Raw genomic sequence first — 21,047 nt, 5'->3', positions numbered from 1 at the left:
GATCGACTTGCAGTTGTCCAAATTTCGGACTTCATATGCATCACTATGAGCACGTAAATAAAATTACGAAGCTGGAATCCCATAATTGGTAACAGGAGCAGAGCCAGGAATTTTTCATGAGGGAGGCCGAGTTAAAGTTTTTAAATTTTGACATGGACTGAAATATCATTTTTCAAAATTTTTATATAAGACAAGTAATTTTTTTTTTTAAAATTTACATGTATTTTTATTTATTTTTTTAAAGTGGGGCCAGGGCCCTTGCGGGCCTAACCTGGTTTCGGCCCTGATTGGTAGTCTTTAATGTATCTAAGGATATGTTTTATAGCATTCTAATGGACCTCGGTGGGAGTTTTCATGTAATGGCATTAGGGGTGGGCATCGGGCCGGCCCGGTAAGAACCGGGGTCTGGGCCAGATCGGGCTCCCGTCGGGCTGATCTGGGTGGCCCATCGGGCCTTGGCTGGGTACTGGGCCCCCGCCGGCGGCTCGGTCCCGCGCCCACCCTTAACTGGCATATCTGATTCACTACAAAGCTGAGGTTGGGCCTAGACAAAGCATGATATTGAAGTGCACCGACGATAGTAAGTTGCATTGCAAAAACTAGGTTCATCATTTTGTATGAGCTCGCAAGACAACAACGTCGGAGTTGGGGCCGATTTGGCATTCATCATCCCAGTTTTGTTAATAATATCATTCATATATTTATATTGTGCCAAAAGAAGTATTCGATTGGAGAAAATGACCTAAATTCCTAAGAAAAATCGTGAGGATCAGAGGTCCTTCATTGAGAATTCTTTCCCCAACTTGGTAATGGTGGAAGAAATACTTAAATAAGAATTCCCAGTGAGTATAACGTCATTTACATAAACAAACATATATAATACATGTGTGTCCTGAAAGAACATAAAAGAGAACGATCGATTTTGGATAACATAAAACCAAGAGAGACTATAAAACATGTTCAAGTGGTGGAACCAGGCCAACAAATCTTGTTTCAAGCCATAAATGGCTTTGTCTAACTTGCAAATACAATGGGGACACTGAGCATCGACAAACCATTTCCTCTTCTTGTGTATATTCTTTTGCAATCAAACAGCCTTTATAGTGTCGAAGAGATCTATGTATTGTGTTTTATTTTGAAGACTCATTTATTGCCAACAATATTTTGAGGAGGGGAAGGGTGTACAAAGTGCCACATATTGTTTTCCACAAGTGCATCAAATTCCTCTTTCATTGCTTGTTGTGAATGTGGATGCTTGCAAGGTTGAGTATAGGTAGATGGTTCATGGTCGAGGTTTGAGCTAGGATTGGTAGAGACACAAAAAAAATTTTGGTTTAAGAGATCTCGTATGAGCCTTGTGACCATTGTATGAGTTCGAATAGGTAGTATGGCATCTAAGGGTGGTGTCGAGCTAGAGGGTAAGGCTGTTCAACGAGCCGAGCTAACTCGAGCTCGACTCGAACTCGCTCGATAAACTTGACTCGAACTCAACTCATTTATTAAACCAGTCAAGTTCGAGTTAAGAAATGAATGCAACAACCTAAACGAGTCGAGCTCGAGTTAAGTAGGCTCAGCTCGGTTAAACTCGAGAAAGAAAATATATAAAATACGTCTCATAAAATTATCAAAAAATAGATTGCTCAAATGGGTATGCACGTGACTGGTATGTGGGAGGTTTCCATGTTCAAGTCAATATGCCACCTTTTTCTTTAAAAAAATAACTTTTTAATGAAATGTTTGGCTCAGCTCAAGCCAATCTTCGGCTCAAGCTTAACAGATCTCGAATGAGTTTGAGTTTTAAGAAATTGAACCGAACCTGCCTCAACTCGGCTCAAACTCGCTCATGAACATAGAGTAACGATAGGTCGGGTGAGGGATTAGTGGTTGGAATAAGGTTGGTGGATGGTGTAGCAGCGTAAGATGAGGACGGAGTCGGGTGAGATAAAGAGAGTTGGATTAAGTAATGGTGGTGGATTTGAGGGATGGCGTTTGGTCTGTTGTAGGTGAGATGTTTGGTGAAGGTGTTAGAGGAAAGGATGTGGGTATAGGTGAGGCTGAAGGTGAGGGTGTTGTTGTGATAACTTTTCCTTTGAATGGGTTATCGACCTTCATCAAAGACAACATCCCCACTGGTAATGATCGTGTGACCTTTGGTGTCAAGGCATACAAATCACTTATGTTGCATGTTATAGCCAAGAAAAACACACAACCTACTTCAGAAATCCATCATGTGTCATTAAATGAACGTAGAGGGCATACAATTTATAAGGAAAATAACAATAAGAAAAGCAAAATCCCAAAATTTCTATGGCACTCCAACATGTGTAAGTAAAGTAAGTCCTGTTTTCACAATATGTTTGTGTTTCTGTTCACTCTTCCATTTGAACATGAGCATGAGGACAAGATATTCTATGAGTAATGCCACAATCTTTAAGATAGAATGATATATTCCAAGATTCTCCCTCCCAATCGAAAATATTTGATTTTTGCATGAAAAAAAAATTTCCACCATGGTTGAAATGATGAACAACTTGAAGAACATCTGATTTATGCTCTCCAAGAACAATCCAGCAATTTAATGATATTTGTGCATAGAAGAAACGGGAGACGGTCCCTAGACATAAGAAACACTTAACTCTATAGGCTTCTAAACCTTATAAAAAGCTTTGTCGTAGAGTAGAGTATGACTTTTGCCAATTTGACATGCTTCACATACAACATTAAAAGTTTTATGTAAAACTGGTAAGCCAAATTTATTGAGAACATATTAAACTGATCAAAGATATGGATGTCCCATATGCAAATACCATTGCTGTAAAGAAGTCCTTTTCTCCTATTAACTTTGTGACATCAACTTTTCACAATCCAATATACAGGACATTGTCATTGTCACCCTCCAGAAGGATAGTTCATGTCTTGTTGTCCTTTGCAAATTATTTGTTAGGATGGAATCCAAAAATAACATCATTATCTTTGACTAATTTATGAATAAAAAGGAGATTCTGAGTAATTTCAGGCACATTTAGAATAGAATTAGGAGCGAGCTGCAGATCATGATGCACATAATAAATAGAAGAACAACCAATAAAAAGAAAGCTCTGATACCATATCTCAAAGTTTGATATGAAAACAAATTTTGTTTAAGAGAGAATAAATATAAAAGAAAGAGGACCAACTCCCATCACCTCAATGAGACAAGAGTCAAAGAATTTTAGTCTTTCGTTTGAGCAGTTATAGAATTTGAATTCGTTTCTTGCTCTAAGAACTATTACAAAGTATTTTTGGTAGGATTTCTTTCTAAATCATGATCCTCAAGATTTGAGATAGCCTTTCCTTATTGACCACAATCCATAAAATTTCCGGTTCCCTCATTCTTGCCATCTATTTTCTGCTCATCTGAGCCATGTGAAACATATTATCTCACAAAGCACTTCTAGGATGAAAGAACATCTTGAGACATGGCCTTACATCCACTTGTTAGCAATGTTTAAGATATCCCCTTGAAGGTTTTTTTCAGTCCAAACATGGATAAACTACTATAACAAATCCACACCAATTGTGTAAATCTGCAGTTGATGAACAAGTCTTCTGTTTGGAGATTTACTTTTAGGAGAAGGAAACGAAAAAAAAAAAGATTTGCAGTAGTGAATGAACACAATTAGAGGCTGAGGCAGGGGGGCGAAAGGGGCCATGACCCCTCAGATTTTTAAATCTTCAAATTTTACATGTAAATTTTAAAAATCTTAGTTTAACCTATAGAAAAATTTTAAAAATGACATTTTTGTTTCCATTAAATTTTGAAACTTTAGTTCGTTTCTGCAGCAAAAATTTCTTTGCTTCGCCCCTGAACACAATTGAAAAGTTTGCAAATGATAAAAAGAGAGTGGCGAAAGGCATCAATTTGAAGATCTGGATTAAGTCTTAGTCCGCTCTTTCTTCATGTGTTCCGCATCAAACCTGCTGGAGGACTACTCCATAACTTTTATTAATCCAACAGTGCAAAAAAAAAAAAAACAATATTTACAAGGGAACTAACAAAAATTGCTGCAACTTGCACAAGAGAAAACAATGAACCTCAAACTAAGGGCAGCAAGGAAAGAGTATGCACATCTGGATTTTCGTTTGTGATGCGGAAAAGTTGAACTTTGTTAGCCACGATTTCGGGAGAAGCTCTATTTCCTCCTCTACCTGCAATAAGAGAACTAAACTAGAATTTCCATTTCCTGTTGTTAGCACTGATGACTCTTTCTTCATGTGTTCATAAAGAAGAAAAATTAAAGGTTGGTAAACATGCTTTCTGTTGAAGGATTGGTCTTTTAAATAGAAAAATATGATCTTTATAAGGTAGTGTTTTAGGTACAATGTCACCGTAATCAGCTGTTTTATGCAGTTGTTGACTAATATAATATACCAAGTGGCACAAGCAAGCACATCATCAAAGATATATATAAGGCAGGAATCAAATCCAATACAATAGGAAAAATGACAAAGTCCAGCCTGTTGCAACCCTATGTTGTGGGGTTATACAACCACAAGGAGCTTAGTGAGCTCAGTGACTCCAATGCTAACTCTCTAAAGTAGCTTCACCATCCAATGTCCTTCAACGTTACCTATCTTTTTTCTTTGATCTAGGAATATTTCTCTCCGTTTAATTATCTAGGGAAAGCTTGAATGAAGGAATTTCATCAAAAAACAGTTTTGAGATAAAAAATTTGCCATGGTACACCCAATTTTAGCAAAAGCATCTTCTGGTAACCCTAAAGTGGCATTTGATTACTCCAGGTTTGAAGTCCATGGGTTTGACATGCACCTGACATGCTTTTACTAATGTGGTAAATGATAATGGTAAAATCCATTGTTCATCAAATTAAGGAACTTAGTTCCGGCCTAAGATCCATACTTAAAATCATTATTTTGCCTTTTTGTATTAAGAAAATGTTTGATTTAAGACAGCACGCGGGGCCACAGCTGGCAGGAGACGAATCGTTGGTTCAATTCTTGTGAATGACGGCCCAGGAAGAGTCCCAGTCTGAGTTTCATATGCCAGCGATGGCGTTTATGACGAGTGCATCTCGATATGTTAACCTTTTGCGCAAACCAACCATATGTGGGCTGGTGTCGGCATTTGCCCACACACGGTCCCACAAAATTTCATGATTTTACATATTGTTTAACAATTTGCTCATTTCTATATATTGGTGCCCCAAAAGAAGGTAAAATTATTTGAGGTAGTGCCCCTTAACCCAAATTTGTGGTTAATTTGACTACCAAACTAAAGTAAGTAGAAGCTCTAGAGAAAGAGGTACTGGTTAGCCTCAGGGTTTTGCATTGCTGGGCAATCTACAATTCTCTCCCAATCTAGAAACGAACTGTGTGTTCTTTCTTCAAGAAGGCCCCAGTTCCAACAACTGACCAACACGATGCTTCTGAAAATTATTCCCAAAGGACTTGTCAATATAGGGCTAAAAGATGTGAAAAATCTTAATAAACATATCTAACTTCAAGTGATGACAGGATAGAAGAATGCTCAAGTTCAAAAGAAAATCACTTTTCATTTATTTTGAGTAGTGGTATGTGACAGGGGAAGCTACCTTCTTCCCCTTACCTCTAGGGTTCAGGGAACCTAAGTGGTCTTAAAGTACACCCTTTAACTTAGTGTCGTACATATAATCGTTTATAGTTCAGAAGAATAACACTCATATGAATCAAATTGAAGACTATGCATATCTAAAAGCTTACCACTATGGTACGCCTCTTGGGGCTTTATTTTATTGGTTAAATAGAAAAACATAGAAGGTATTTGATGTTGTTTTTATGGAATGTCCCAAACAAAATCTCCAGTCCTTAGCATTTTAGAAGAATGAAAACAAATACGATTCACCTCAAGGGGGCATAGTTCAAACGGATGGGTTGACATATATGTGGTGTGCCATAGTTCGACTCATAGGAGGTTATACTCTTGCACCATAGAAGCACGTAAAGACCTCAATCTTGGCACCAACCTAGTTTTAGACCCTAAGCACATGAAGAAAGTCCACATGAAGAAAGTCGAAAATTCGCTTAGGAAGAGAAAGTGGCATTAATCCTCTATAAACAATAATCCTCCCATTCAACTGGAAACAAATACAATCCTGCTTCTCGTGTTTGTGTTGGGAGAAATTTGTGTTGGGAGAAAGTGAATGAAAGGCCTCCATACCTCCAAAAGTTGTTGCTAAGGACGGAGAGTTCGTTGTCTCCGACGTTGTGTCGGTCGGGGAATACTTTGGGATGAACTTCGCTTGCTACCGTCTCAGCTGACACGCTGCGGTTCCTTTTCCTCACAGAGCACATGCCAATTCAAGAAGAAGGGATTGGAAAGCGAGGAAGACAAACAGAGCACGGGGCCGATCGATCAGATTGAAACTCGTTACCTTTATTCTCAGAGTGAAGAAGCAGAAGAAAAAGGAACATGTAATCGTTCCAAGAGATAAACGCTTCCATGTCATTTACAGAAGGAAATTAAAGGATGGGGAGGTTACAGCAGGAAATCCATGATCTCCAAGAGGCGGGAGGGAGAGGCCCTGTTGCTGTGGCGCACCTTCTCTGCTTCGTTTGCACACGACGTGTTCTTGTTGTTGGGAGCTCCCTGTTTCGGACAAAGGAAAAAATTGCGGGAGCCGAGACTCATGATCCTCTCCTCGGCGTTCAGGCCTGCGTTCCGACCCAACAAATTAAACTGTAGCAAATCTTCCGATGGAATGGAACATTGTGAATTCATGGCGATCAATATAATGTCTTACTTTCGAGGATGAATTGCGAAAAGTGTAGTTCGAAAGCACTTGGGTCCGTTGTGCTCAGCAGGGGCCTTCTCCCCTCCCTGGCGTAGACCTCCAACGTGGCCTTGATCAGATCCCCGACGGTGCTCTCCGGCGAGATGATGACGTTCACCGGTGAGATGCTGCGCTGAACCGTGACATGAATCAGCAGCTTAGTCAGTTTCTGGCTGCTGCCTAATCTATCCCCTCCTCCACGTTCTTGGAGCGACACTACCATTCGCCGGGGTTGGGCTTCAGGAAGAGGTCCACGCTGCGGTGACCCAGGATCCCGGCGGACATGGCCGTTCAAACACGCCGATTTCTTGAAACCGATCGGCTGGTGCTTGCTGTGTCCGGGAAGAGGTCGAGACGACGAAGTCGTCCTGTGTTTGTTGCTCATGATGATGATGGTAGCGATGGCAGTGGCGAATTCAGAGAGACAGAGGTCAGTCGGGCTCCGTCTTTAATTTCCGGGGAGGTGGGTCGAGAGGCTCATAACGTGCGCGAGGAAAGGAAGTACACGAAAGGAAAGAGTTGTCTTCTTTCTAATCGAGGAAATGGAAGGTGAGGACGCTGCGCTGCAGATGGGGAGCTACGCCCAGCCGTTTCCGGTCAGGCTTGCCGCCTGTAACTGAGAAGAAGAAGAGGACAAAAGTTCTGCGATATTTGTTACGACATCGGGTTTCGAGGACGGTGGAGGACCGTTGGAGGTCAGGAGGAAACGAGGGACGGCTCTATCTTGTAGTTGGTTCTACAGCCAATTTGCCCCAAGTTCAATCTTCCTTCTCTAAAACGCCATGACCTTTAAAGAAGCGCCAAAAGCAACAAGGCTCCAACCGATGATCGATCCATAAACTAATCTCTGAAACGTAAACAATGCATCGAGCTACTGCCAAAATGAAACAGTAAGCGAGGAGACGATACTTTTCCCCTTCACGACATTCCATAAATAATCAATATTACAGTAGTGACGGTCAGTTTTTGTGGGAGGACATTGCAGAGAGAGATACGCCAGCCATGTGGCAAGAGGGGAATGGGCTTCTCTCCGTCACCAGCTACCGCCTCCCCTGCTTCCAGATAACGTCCTGCCGCCGTTCGGTCTCGCCCCATTCAGGTGTCCTCGTCTGCGACGGGCGCGAGCTGCCACGCCATCTTTTCTTCCCGACGTCACACTCTGCCCGGAAATCGTCCGCGAGCTGACTTCCGGCCAGTGGCAGCACACATGGCACGCCCCACGGACTCAACGTGAAGATGAAGTTGAAGCGAAGCGATGTTGAGCTCGCACCACAGGAGCAATGGGGAGGAAAAGGACAGAATGCATGGTCGTCAGACCGGTTGTTGCTGATAGCGAAGCACGACGAGAGACGATGACGTGCCCTCGACCTTTAAATCGATGGTTCTAGTGAACTCTATGGGGCTTTGGACACTATTATCATGTCACTGCATATGTGTGTTTGAGAAACTTTTATGAAAATTAATGCCACCAACCAAAATGGCTGTGGAACTGTGTGGGCAACCGCCTATACAAACCTTCCGCCATTGCCACTAGCTGTTGAGACAAGTGCCTTTGATCACAAGCAGAGTTTGAGCGCGCTGAACCAACTCTAATTTGTTAAGAAGCGCTCGACTTCGGGTCGGCTTGCTCGATTTTAAATTGTGTATACTTCTTTCAGTTGGCATAGTGAGAAAGTTTGAACCAAAAAGTTCTTTTCAGAAAAGTCGAATAGACATTATTATTGAGAAAATTAATAAACATTTCATGCTTGCAAATTCAACAAACTTAAGTGAACTTAATACAAACTTACCAATCTGGACCTCAGCTCATTTACCTACACAAGGGGAGCACAAGCTGAGTTTATACAAGTTGAGTTCGAAATGACTTGTTTGCAGCGCTATGTGAGACAGATCATATCACAGTACTCAAACTCTTCCCCCACGAGTAATGTAACAATGAAGGTGAAAGGAAAAATATGTCTGTGTAGGTTTTTTCCCCAAGCGGTTAATGGTAAAAAAAAAAAAAGATTCCAGAGATTAAAGCAACGAAAATCCCAACTCCAAAGCAGAAACTGTGAGGAGAATAATTTGCAAACAGCAATTAAAGCAGGAAGGGATGGCTATATCAGTTGGAAATCAGAAATGAGTGTGAATGAATGGAACATGCGGACAGCGGGACAGGTGGCTATTAAGAGGTAAACAACAACGGCAACTGCGAGTTGCGTGTGCTGCTCAGTGCACGCAACAAACATACGACAAAAAAAAAAGAGATTTTTGAAATTAAATTAAAAAGAAAATGTTCTTTTCATTCTTTTGACTTTTTATTTTTTTTCTCTTTTTTCTATTAAACGGAGACATTTTCCTTACTAACTTTACTGGCGCATGAAAATTTCATGCACCAGCACAACACACATAACCAGCTTCAGCAACTGGCCCATTCAAGGATGAGGGCCGATCATGTTTCGTGAGTTCTATCTAAGCTCCACAATTCCAGCAACAAATTGGCAAGACTGCTGCTTCGATTTGATTCAGATTCTGAATCAATCGGTGACCTACCTTTTCTGATTCACATCGAATCAATCCAACCCAGTAGCGGTTTTTAGACACCTTCCTCTTTTATCATCTGATCCATTATGGAAAACAAAATATCAATTTGAATATAACAGAGTATCGGTACAGAAGCATCTGATTTAGCTACCTCCAACTTCGACACAGAGAATTATCGAGCATTTATCCGATCTAGCTGCGACCTTAATAGCAGATGGATACAAGGATCTGAACCTTTCAAATCGCCACTAATAGTAATGTACATATAGGAAGCACGCACCATCATATTGTTTGATTACACGGCATTCTCAAACTATGATCGTCAATTCATCTCAAAATTGGCAGGAAAAGCCGGATATGCAGTTTGCAGGTGGACCAGTAGTCGCAGAGCCATGATCAGAATGAGGTATCCACCTGCGCAAGGAGAGATAGGTACCAACTTCTTGTTAGAAAACATGAGGTATAAGCAACAACAGAAAAAGGAACAGCAGATTTACGTGGTTCGACACTCTGGCCTACGTCCACGTTGGAAGAAGAAGGCTGCTATTTTATTTATCTTTCCATACATACAATCCAAGAGAGAAAGAGGGTTTTTATACATTTGAATGAGAAACCAAGAGAACGGTTATCTAATCTTTCCAAAAAGTTAGAGAAGATTTCGTTCCTTCTCTCTTGATTATGCACAATCTCATCGTAACAACAGAATATAGTTGATTTGGTATTTTGGGCACCACCAATCTTCTTCCACAAATCTCGCAACAATCTCCCCCACTAGTTGAAGGACAGATATCAATCTATCCCAACTTGTTTACAATGCTTTGATGCTTCTCTCGTGCTAGGCTTTTGGTGAAAATATTGGCCAACTGATTTTCACTTTTAACATGACAAGTTTCGATAGTTCCATCTTGAATCTTCTCTCTAACGAAGTGAGTCAATTTCAATGTGTTTGGTTCTTTCGTGAAAGACCGGATTTGCCCCAATGTAGATTGGGGCCATATTGTCACATCTAAGCTTTATGGAGTCTCGCACGTCAATATTCATAACATTTAGAAGCACTTTAATCCACACCAGTTCACATATACATCCAGCCATAGCTCTGTATTATGCTTCAGCACTTGATCGAGCAACTACATATTGTTTTTTGCTTCTCCAAGTTACAAGATTTCCTCTAACGAAGGTGAAAAAACCAAAAGTAGATATTCGATCGTTTGGATGCCCTGCCCAGTCTGCATCAATATAACCCACAACATCTAGTGGCAGATCACGTTTCATTAAAATTCCTTTTCCAGGACATCTTTTCAAATATTTCAAGATTCCATGAGCAGCTTCAATATGAGATGATTTAGGAGAATGCATAAACTGACTGATGAGACTTACAACATAGGATATGTCTGGTCTTGTAACAGTTAAATATATGAGCTTACCGATGAGTTTCTGAAAGCTTTGAATATTCTCGACGAGTTCTCATTCATCTTTCTTTAATTTACAATTTGACTTCAAGGGGTGTCTCTGCTGGTTTCACACCCAAGCATCTTGTTTCTTTCAATAGATCTAACATATACTTCCTTTAGCAAAGGAAGACTCCTTTGGTTGAGTGTGCAACTCAATTCCTAAGAAGAATCTTAATATCCCCAAATCCTTGATTTCAAACAGCTGATTAAGATAGTATTTGACGTGTGACATAAAATCAATATCATCACCTGCCATTATTATCTCGTCCACATAGACTAGGAGAATATAGATTTTAAAATTTCTCAAAGACGTAAACATAGAATGATCATCACTGCTTCTTTTGAAACCCATTTTTTTAAGCGCATCACTAAGATGAGAGAACCAAGCTTGCGGTGACTGTTTCAAACCATATAGAGCATTTTTCAATTTTAATACGTACCTGTACTCATTTCTTATACCTTTTGGAGCCTCCATATAAACTTCTTCGTTGAGTTCACCATGAAGAAAAACATTTTTCACATCAAGTTGAGTCAGAGGCCATCTCTTGTTTGCTGCTACTGAGGTTAACATTCAGACAGAACTCATCTTTACAACAGGAGCAAAGTTTCAGTATAGTCAATACCTTCGGTTTGAGTGAATCCTTTGGCAACCAGGCGAGCTTTGTAGCGTTCTACACTTCCATCGCTGTTGTATTTTATTCAATAGACCCACTTGCATCCAACCAGCTTCTTGCCATCAGGTAGAGGAACTAGATCCCATGTTTGATTTTTTTTCAATGCCGTAAGTTATTCTTTCATTGCATTATGCCACTTTGGATCAGATTTTGCCTCCTCATAAGTTTTTGGTTCATTTTGGGAGTAGGTATTTAGGATATAGGATTTATAGTGAATGGACAAATTTTTGAATGACAAGTATTGGTTTATGGAATGGTTTTTGTTTGTTGTAAGATAGGTATAATAGTCAAAATTTTGTTGGTGGTTTGGTAGGACGAGTGGATTGTCTAATGAATTTTTTTGGTTGGTTGGAATTGAGATTTGGTTCGGTGGAAAGAGTGGGAGGATTGAAGCTGGTGTCGGGTTCTTGAGGCGAAAGTAGAGACACATCATTTGAAACGATTTTGTTTACTTCAAAATGGGGTTCAACCATAGGCAATGTGGGCTGCTTGCTAGCACTGGAGCTTCATAGCTGGTTTTTACTATTGGCAATGTGGGCTGCTTGGTCGGATTAGCAACATTCATCTGTCCCTGTCTTTGATAATCAAAGAATCAAAGAAGGAGTTCTGTTCAAAAAATTTCACATCACGAAATATAAATAATCTTCTAGTGACTGGATCATAACACTTATACCCTTTCTTTCTATTGGAGTAACCGAGGAAAATGCTTTTAACAACATGCTTTCCAAATTTGTTCATAAAGTTTTCATATATATGAACATAACATTTGCATCCAAAAACGTTAAGATGCTTTATAGAAACTTTTCTGTTGAGAAGAAGTTTTATAGGGACTTGATTTTCAATGCTGGAACTTGGTGCTCTGTTGATAATATAACAGACCGTAGCAATTGCGTCATTCCAAAAACGAAAAAGAACATGCACGTGAGTCATAAGAGATCTAGCAACATTCAGCAATTGCCTATTTTTTTGTTCTCCCACTTCATTTTGTTGTGGAGTACCTGCACAAGAATATTGAGGTTGTACTCCTTCTCCTTTTAAAAAGGTTTCAAGAGCATATTTACATATTCTCCACTATTGTCAGAGCGAAGTTTTTTAATCTTTACTCCATATTGAGTATGTACCATTTTGAAAAATTCTTTGAAAGCACTAAAAACTTTACTCTTATACTTAAGAATGAACAACCATGTCATGTGTGTCTTGTCATCAATAAAGGAAACACAATATCCAAATCCAGAAATTGACACTTTTGGGGCTGGCCCCCAAACCTCAGAATGAACTAAATAAAAAATGTCATTTGATTTTTCAGTAGAAGATTGAAATGGTAATATCGTGGATTTAGAAAATTCACAAGCATCACATGATTTATTTTCAACCGTAAGATTTGGAATAAGACGAGTTAAACTTTGATCAGAGATGTGACTAAGTCTGGCGTGCCAGGTCCAGTAGAGAACGTCGATCTTGTTGATCATTCACAATGAGGTTGCAACAATTTTTGTCCATCACGTATAGCCCATTCTGCTCATGTCCTCTACCAATCTCTTGATTCGTCACACAATCCTGAAATATCACATCATTTGAGGAAAAAACACCCCAACAGTTATGAGACTTGGTTAATTTGCTTACTGACATGAGATTAGCTGACAGTTTGGGAATATATAAAACTTGAGATTTCTGCCATTTCTTAAAGAATGTAGTTTCACCGTATCCTTCAACAATAATGGGTGATCCATCGGCTAAAAACTGATCTTTATTTTTTTTTGTCAAGATTAATCAATTTTCTTAAGTCGCTAGACATATGATCGGTGGCCCCTGTGTCAATAACCCATGCAGAACGATTTAAAGTAGCGGTCAAAGCAAAGTTGTTACCTTCTGAATTGCTGATGGGCTGAGATGATACTAGATTGGTCTTTGCGAACTTCTGAAAAAATTTCTCAAGGTCGTCCTTGGTGACAAAGTTCACTGAATTAGGATTGGTCTTCCGACCAGCTCCCAACATCTTTTACGAGTGTAACCAGTTCACTTGCAATGAGTGCATCTAAATTTATTTCTCTATTTCTGATAGCTGAAGTTAGCATTGGAAGGTTTGTTGGCATTCGAGAGTTTTTCATCCCTTTTGACAAAATCGGCCTGAGTGACGCATGCCATTTGTTCACGGCTTTCTTCAGAAATTTCAATTTTGGAATTCATAACTTGCCTTCGTGCAGCCTCCCTTTGTATCATTTGACAAACATTGTTGAAGTTGGACAACAGAGTGGTATTGAGGATTTGACTCCTAATACCTTCATAATCGGCTCCTAAACCTGCCAAAAGTTTGAAGATTTTGTCTTCCTCAAACCGGGTTTTGTATGTATCAGGATCAGTCGTAGCAGGCCTATATTGCAGAAGTTTCATCAAATCGGCTTTTGAGTTCTCCTATGTAGAGATTCAGTGGTTTTTTGCCCTTCATAAGATTGACAATCTCGACCTGAATTTGATACTCATGCGAGGTTATTCTGTTTGGAAAAAAGTTGTTTTAACTCATCCCAAATTTCCTTTGCAGTTTCTTGATACATAAACAAATTTGAAATAGAGGGTTCCATGGAGTTAATAAGCCACGACATCACCATATCATTTTCAGATTGCTAATCATCAAATTTAGGATCTGACCTATTAGGAGGACTGATCTTCCCGTTTATGTATCCAACCTTGAATCGACCACTTAAAATTAGTCAAGCCGCCTTAGCCCAACTTAAGTAGTTGGTGCCATTCAATAGCATATTGGTGATTTTCGGAGGTTGGCTGCTTCGCTCGTTGCTGTTGAGATATCTCAAACTTTTTGTAGTCTCTTGCTGGTTATTTGCCATGGAATAATAGAATACGAGACAGGACTTCACAAAATTGCAGAATATAGCAATGGAAGCTAGTGAAAGATGCTACTCGATCATTCAAAACCTCGTTTCAGAATAGATGTGCATAATCAATCATGCTCTCACGGAACAAGGGAGAAGAGAATGTCACCCGATAATGAAGAACCTCAATAATGGATTTAGAAAACCTCGGCCGCCAGTGAAGACCTTTTGATTCTTTTTCCCGGTCCTCAACAACAACTCCTGACAACCAATTGACACCAAGTATTTGAGACAATTAACTCAAACTAGAGACACGGCAAGAAAAAAATTGGAGAGTGCCCTCGCATCCCAATTCGCGAATAGAAATTGGGGAAAAAGAAGAGTAGCTGCAGACAGTTTTTCCAGCGATACGCATCTCATCAAAAAATCATAACTCCTCAATGGCTGCATCTAAAAATCTGAAAATTGGTAGGGACGTTCCTCAGAAGCAGACGATTCTAAGGAGCCCTTGTTTGATCCCTGACATTGCCAAAGATGACAACGTCGGCCAGTTTTGCGGCAAGCTTCCTGGTGGTTTGGGAAAAATAGAGGAGCAGCAACAACATACGTCTCTTCAAAAAATCATAACTCCTTAATGGTTGCATCATAAAATCTGAAAATTGGTAGGAACGTTCCTCAGAAGTAGACGATTCTAAGGAGTCTTTGCTCGACCCTTGACGTCGCCGGAAGACAACACCGGCCAATTTTCCGACAGGTTTTCTGACGGTCGACACGCTGTTTTGCTACTTCTTCAAACAGCAGGTATCTCCTTGTAAAAAAAAAACAGCTCACAACCTGTCTCCAAGATTGTCGAAGAAATATGCAGCAGCTTTATATAACCCGCTCTGATACCATGTTAGAAAACATGAGGTAGAAGCAACAACAGAAAAAGGAATAGCAGATTTACGTGGTTCGACACTCTGGTCTATGTCCACTGAGGAAGAAAAAGGCTGCTATTTTATTTGTCTTCCCATACATACAATCCAAGAGAGAAAGAGGGTTTTTATACATTTGAATGAGACGATAACCAAGAGAACGGTTATCTAATCTTTCCAAAAAATTAAAGAAGATTTCTTTCATTTTCTCTTGATGATGCACAATCTCATCGTAACAGCAGAATATAGTTGATTTGGTATTTTGGGCAGCACCAATCTTCTTCCACAAATCTTGCAACACTTCTCTCAATGCCATCAAGAGAGTAACCACTCCAGGAATCAAACAAACACCATTACTCGTCATCCAGCCCGACCAGTTATGTTAATCTCGATAGGTCAAATGACAAGATGTGATTAGAGATAAAAGAATGCAGAGATGATGTTCTTTTTATCTGTAGAGGACAACTTTCTAATAAATACATAGATGACAGAAGACGAGAGAACAAAGAGAAGAGAGGAAAAAATTCAAAAATCAACGAACTGCTTTCCATTTATTCGCCGTTCATCTCCATACGCTGCTGTTTCATTTCCTTGGAAGACGATCGAACGCTGGCATGTGAAGGAGACCGCTAGTTCAGAAACCTTGGGAAGCCCAGCCCTTCTTCTCCAATGCCAAACGCAATGTCTAGCAAGGGAGTCACCAAGAGGGTTTGAGACAGCATTCAAAAGAAAGAAATTCTGGAAGCTGAACTAAACAGAGTAGAAACTTTTTTCTTTTGGATTCCCTATAAGTGGAAAAATGGGCTGCTTCCTCAGCTATTTAAAATATTCATCCTCCCTCGGATTTTCTAGATCCATACATTTTTTTTTCTCTCAAGCAGGAAAAATCCACCACCAAGGTTATAGACACTTGGAGTGACGATTAACAAAGGTCGCCAAATTAAATAACAAAGGAAACTGCTTCTTTAATAAAAAAACGGTTTGGGCATAAATCATTTGCTTCCATCTACACAGTGCTCAGGACAAAGCATTACCAATTTAATATGTAATGCAAAGAATCGACAATACTGGTGTCGGATGCTCTTTAACATCCAAAACATTGAGAAGACTATTATGCACTTTCATTTTCCATAGCGCCTCTCTCTCAATGCCTAATTCTGATAATGAAGGGAAACGTGCACATGTTATCTGTTCATGAAGCCAGACTTTCTGAATTTGAAGATGCAGTTAGTAGGATCAAGGTAGGAAATCAGCATTTTTATCATTCCTTTTCAGCATTTGTTTGAAATACCCTTTTGTATTTGCACCCACTTATGCATTCACTGTCTACCACTTCAGGTGAAGAAGGTACTGCTAGCTCCTAGCTTACAATCACAACAGCGCCTTTCAAGCATGAACCCGTCAACAAAAATCTCAAATACAGTATCCAAAGATCCTTGTTGACTGTGACCAAGTTAGTAGCCATTGATGCTACAGCCAAGTTTTCTCAAGCAGATACCTACCCTCTCCAGATTTCAGAAATCATGGACATTTCCAGCATTATGCAAAGCATGCAACCAGTTGAACACAGAACAAGCACTAGGCTAGGTGGAACTCCAATGAAGAGGGATCAAGTCATCCATTGAGTGACGTGCAGCCCATGGTTTCCCTTTTAATGCAATGTTAACTGCAGTGTGGACAGAAAGTGAGTGGCACTAATGGCTTTTCACCTTCTTCAGGTCACCGGTTGGGTGACCTGATTCGCATTCACTTCAAGGTCATCCAGCTCTGAGAACCTTGGAAGAGCTCTTGAGATGCGACTTTCTACATCAACCGAGATATTATTGATGGAGGAGCTTCAGGGAACAAACCTTGATTCTTTTTCGATTAGCATCAAAATCGTAACTTCCCAGCCTTGATGCTGATCGATACTCCACAACAGATTTCTTCCCAGGTGGGAACCAGAATTCCACGTCGTCTACAAACTACAACAAATATAAAGAAGCCATTAGAATGAATATGAAGCTATGACGTCCATTTATTGAGGACTCCATGCGATTACATCTTATAAATCTAATTTTTCAGCTTTTCTGTAAATTTCAAACATGGATCAAAACACAAATTCAAGCTTGGATCAGCTTACTTTGATTCTGGAAAGTTTAGACGGTCGAGCTTGTCATCTTTATAAAAATCATTTAGGCAACCAAACAAACTGATCTAAGATTGAATTCCAGGTTTTGCACAAGATAGAAGATTATATTTCTAAATTCATGTCGCACCCAATCTGATATACACTGTTTGTCCGTGCCAAACCATAGCTAGATATTTTGTAAAAGGCAGGTGGACACACACATACTTGCAAAAAGAAATTGAAACCAAGAGTCGTAAACTTACGCCAAAGATGGGACTCTCGTACTCCACTCGGACGTAATCATCCTTCTTTTCAGTGACATGAGGAGTAAAATTGTCTGGTTTCGTTGATTCTATCTGCACAGGACAAATAAATCACCTTTTAAGTCGTGAAAATCGGAAGCCAGACATAGTCCGTTTAAGAACCTAAAACGAGTAAACAAATGAGTTGAACTCGGGTCTTACGATTCTTACCAACAGATTACCAAGTACGATTTTATTTTGTACAGTTTAATTGGAACTGGACTCCGATTCACAGTCTGATGAAATTTTTTGAATTTCACCAGCTAAAAACCTGATTTGTGCATGTACTCACCTTTGGATTCAAGTTGAATTCAGAACTAGACTTGGATGAGATCCATATCTGAGTTATCATCAATCGGTTATGAAATTGGCTAAGCGGAACGAGACTAAAAATGGACTCAACTTCCATCATATATCAGAGTTGTGTTTGAAGCTTGCGTGTGGGAGTTAAACTGAAGCTTCCATGGATTCAGTTCAATCTTGTATCTGATTCTGAACGAGAGTTTCTTTTGCTTGAACATATTGAACCCAATGCAGAACAAAATTTTCTTAACTCTCTGTACTGCCAGATTCTTTTCCTTTTTTTTTTTAGTTTTCCTTCTTTCTCTACTGAAAGAATCGTTGCTTCTTAATAGTCATGTCTCTTTCCCATCGTGAAATGGCAACGAGAGAACTATGACTATGGCTAGAACGGGCATGAAACGTACCACTTGAAGAAGCTCAGCCATGGCTACTTCTCTAGTGACAGGATTTTTGCTTCCACGTCCATTCTCAGGATTGTAGTTCCTAAGAAATGGAACAGAAAATATCAGGTCGAAACGACAGGTGATGCAGGTGCAAAGGGATAGGTGTTAAGGGGAAGCTTACCATGGAGGTGCGAAGTGGGCAGGATCATTGAGCTCCTCTGTTGTGGTAATGCAGTTTTTGGTAGCGGGACAGAGTGCTAGAGATGGAGGATTCTTCTGTACCCCAAGGTAGTTGGGTCTTGTCCCGCTTAATTGAAACACAACCGGAAAACAACACATAAGAAAGAAATGGCAGAACCCGCTCCTCTCTCTGTCTCCCTCTCTCTCTCTCTAATTACAGAAAGCAGAACGAAAGGCATAGGGGATTTGAGTGGAGGAAGGAAGGACGTTGTGTACCTGAAATGAAAGATGGCAGCGAGGACGGCCATTTCGCTGCTCCTCAGGATAACTTCTCTTCAATCACGCAGTCACCGCCGCATCAGGCATCGGAGAAAAAAAAGGTTGCAGGTTAGGCAATCAATGGGGAGGATGAGTAGGAAAAGAGACAAGAGACACGAAACAAATCTTCGGAATCTCAGAGTTTCAAATGGAGGAGAGACACAGAGAGCGGGAGATGGTCACCTCCGACCAACTGATGCGGAAGAAGAGGGCTCCTTCCTCTGGGCCTGAGTCTCGCCGCTGCAAGCGGCGGCGACGGAGAGGGTTGATCTGGAAAAGCGCACGACGGGGTGTCGGAGAGAGCGACCGTCGTTCTTGCGACACAACCCCTGCCCGCTCGTTACTGCGAGAGAGGCAGCCATGGCCGCTCAACTCAGCGGACTTCTTACCTCGGCCACCGTCCGACGGCCCTTCCGTGGATGAATACCACGTCTCTCGATGTGATATTGTTGTAGGCCAGGGCCACCGCTCCCCCTCTTCACGCCCTTCGCTCGTGTTCTAAAATCAGAACTTCATCCTTTGTCACGGCACAGAAAAATCTTCAGCTATTCTTAATATATCCTTCGCTCGTGTTCTAAAATCAGCACTTCATCCTGAGTGCATACCATCATCCAGGTTTATTCCATTGTAAACCATCGACAAGCTGTGACTATGAGGCATTGTCAGAACATCGTCATTCCTCCAAGTACCTATCTACTTCTATATGAAATCTGAGTGGGGGTAAACTTCTTTTGGGAGCAAGTCCCCAGCCGAAGCCAGTTGACGACCATATGTGGCGTTTGATACGCCGGAAATCTCCTGTAACAGGGGAAAAAATATTTGAAAATTTTCTGATTTCATAAAACGGGGAGATATTTTTTTTACCATTGGAGGTGGAAACCGAAAAAAAATTCCAGAAATTTTTTTCCAGCCAAAGGGGTCGAAAAATTTTTTTGGATTTTTTTTTTTTTTACCGTTGGAGAAAAGAAGGGAAGGAAGAAGAAGAAGGGAGGAGGAAGAGAAGGGAAGGAAGAAGAAGGGAGGAAGAAGAAGGGAAGGAGAAGAAGGGAGGAGGAAGGAAGGAGGAAGGAGGAAGGAAGGAGAAGAAGGGAAGAGGGGAAGAAGGGGAGGAGGGCACGGCGAGGAGGGAAGGAGAAGAGGGGAAGAAGGGCACGGCGAAGAGGGAAGGAGAAGAAGGGGAGGAGGGCACGGCGAAGAGGGGAAGAAGGGGAGGAGGGGAAGAAGGGGAAGGAGAAGAGGGCACAACGAAGAGGGAAGGAGGGGAAGAAGGGGAGGAGGGCACGACGAAGAGGGAAGGAGAAGAGGGGAAGAAGGGGAGGAGGGGAAGAGGGCACGGCGAAGAGGGAAGGAGGGCACGGCGAAGAGGGAAGAAGAAGAGGGGAAGAAGGGGAGGAGGGCACGGCGAAGAGGGAAGGAGGGGAAGAGGGGAAGAAGGGGAGGAGGGCATGGCGAAGAGGGAAGGAGAAGAGGGGAAGAGGGGAAGAAGGGGAGGAGGGCACGACGAAGAGCGAAGGAGGGGAAGAAGGGGAGGAGGGGAAGAGGGGGAGGAGGGCACAGCGAAGAGGGAAGGAGGGGAAGAGGGGGAGGAGGGCACGGCGAAGAGGGGAAAAGGGGAAGAGGGGAAGAAGGGGAGGAGGGGAAGAGGGGGAGGAGGGCACGGGGAAGAGGGGAAGAAGGGGAGGAGGGCACGGGGAAGAGGGGAAGAAGGGGAGGAGGGGAAGAGGGGGAGGAGGGCACGGCGAAGAGGGGCGAGGGCCGCCGGATGGGTAGAGAGAAGAGCTGGCGGCGCTCAATCTTGAGACATATTTCTTTTTAATCAAACTGAGAAACAGTCATCAAACACACATCCAAATGGGACGTAGAAACTTTTTTCCAATTCATTTTTTCCAGGAAACTTATTTCCAGCAAAATGTCTCCAATTCTTGATTTCCATTGCATCCCCTAAGTAAGGCAGCCGACCATCACCTTACTCGACGATGAACATTCACTTGCTCATCCTCGCGTGACTCTACGCGGTTGTGGAAGCAACATATGCATCCACTGGGGGAATTGCCCCTAACCCATGCACACCTCATTGCGCATCCAAACGCCACACATGGGAAACCCATCTGATTCCCTAACGATGGACTTGCATTCCAAAAGGACTTTTCAAAGAGACTGATGACCATGAAACATTTATACGCTTCGTCACTGCACCACCGTACTGCACATCCACGTGCATTGCTTTTTGCTTGACTTAACGTTTGATT

General features: G+C 41.3%; 2 protein-coding genes across 4 annotated transcripts; both read right to left on the bottom strand.

The window, feature by feature from the left end:
* Window positions 1-6,391: 6,391 nt before the first annotated feature.
* Window positions 6,392-8,154, bottom strand: LOC116261981 (uncharacterized protein At4g22758-like). Its single transcript, XM_031640953.2, has 2 exons — window positions 6,780-8,154; window positions 6,392-6,690 (listed from the first exon to the last, which is right to left on the bottom strand). The coding sequence occupies exons 1-2, from the start codon at window positions 7,192-7,194 to the stop codon at window positions 6,515-6,517; spliced, it is 591 nt and encodes a 196-aa protein (XP_031496813.1). The 5' UTR covers window positions 7,195-8,154; the 3' UTR covers window positions 6,392-6,514.
* A 1,324-nt stretch (window positions 8,155-9,478) lies between these two features.
* LOC116263449 (uncharacterized) lies at window positions 9,479-19,320 on the bottom strand. Of its 3 annotated transcripts, none has more exons than XM_031643223.2 (7): window positions 18,982-19,320; window positions 18,757-18,813; window positions 18,482-18,607; window positions 18,322-18,400; window positions 17,576-17,668; window positions 17,053-17,166; window positions 9,479-9,749 (listed from the first exon to the last, which is right to left on the bottom strand). In XM_031643223.2, the coding sequence occupies exons 1-7, from the start codon at window positions 19,158-19,160 to the stop codon at window positions 9,732-9,734; spliced, it is 666 nt and encodes a 221-aa protein (XP_031499083.1). In that variant the 5' UTR covers window positions 19,161-19,320; the 3' UTR covers window positions 9,479-9,731. The 3 variants fall into 3 exon arrangements, with proteins under 3 accessions (XP_031499083.1, XP_031499082.1, XP_031499084.1); XM_031643222.1 differs by lacking the exon at window positions 9,479-9,749 and adding an exon at window positions 15,263-15,887; XM_031643224.2 differs by lacking the exon at window positions 9,479-9,749 and adding an exon at window positions 16,445-16,868.
* Between the last annotated feature and the right edge of the window lie 1,727 nt (window positions 19,321-21,047).

The sequence above is a fragment of the Nymphaea colorata genome, chromosome 10, assembly GCF_008831285.2.
Source record: "Nymphaea colorata isolate Beijing-Zhang1983 chromosome 10, ASM883128v2, whole genome shotgun sequence".
Lineage (NCBI taxonomy): Eukaryota > Viridiplantae > Streptophyta > Magnoliopsida > Nymphaeales > Nymphaeaceae > Nymphaea > Nymphaea colorata.
The sequence above is the reverse complement of the archived record's forward strand: the minus strand, read 5'-3'. Positions and strand labels throughout refer to the sequence as shown.

Excerpts from the sequence above, each read along its gene's own strand:
- LOC116261981 (XM_031640953.2), bottom strand. The coding sequence starts at position 7,194 with ATGAGCAACAAACACAGGACGACTTCGTCGTCTCGACCTCTTCCCGGA. Across the intron at positions 6,691-6,779 it reads TTCGCAATTCATCCTCGAAA|GCCTGAACGCCGAGGAGAGG; the intron begins GTAAGACATTAT and ends GTCGGAACGCAG.
- LOC116263449 (XM_031643222.1), bottom strand. The coding sequence starts at position 19,160 with ATGGCTGCCTCTCTCGCAGTAACGAGCGGGCAGGGGTTGTGTCGCAAG. Across the intron at positions 17,167-17,575 it reads ACGAGAGTCCCATCTTTGGC|TTTGTAGACGACGTGGAATT; the intron begins GTAAGTTTACGA and ends TATTTGTTGTAG. Across the intron at positions 15,888-17,052 it reads CTAATCGAAAAAGAATCAAG|ACATTGCGTTTGGCATTGGA; the intron begins GTTTGTTCCCTG and ends CTCCCTTGCTAG.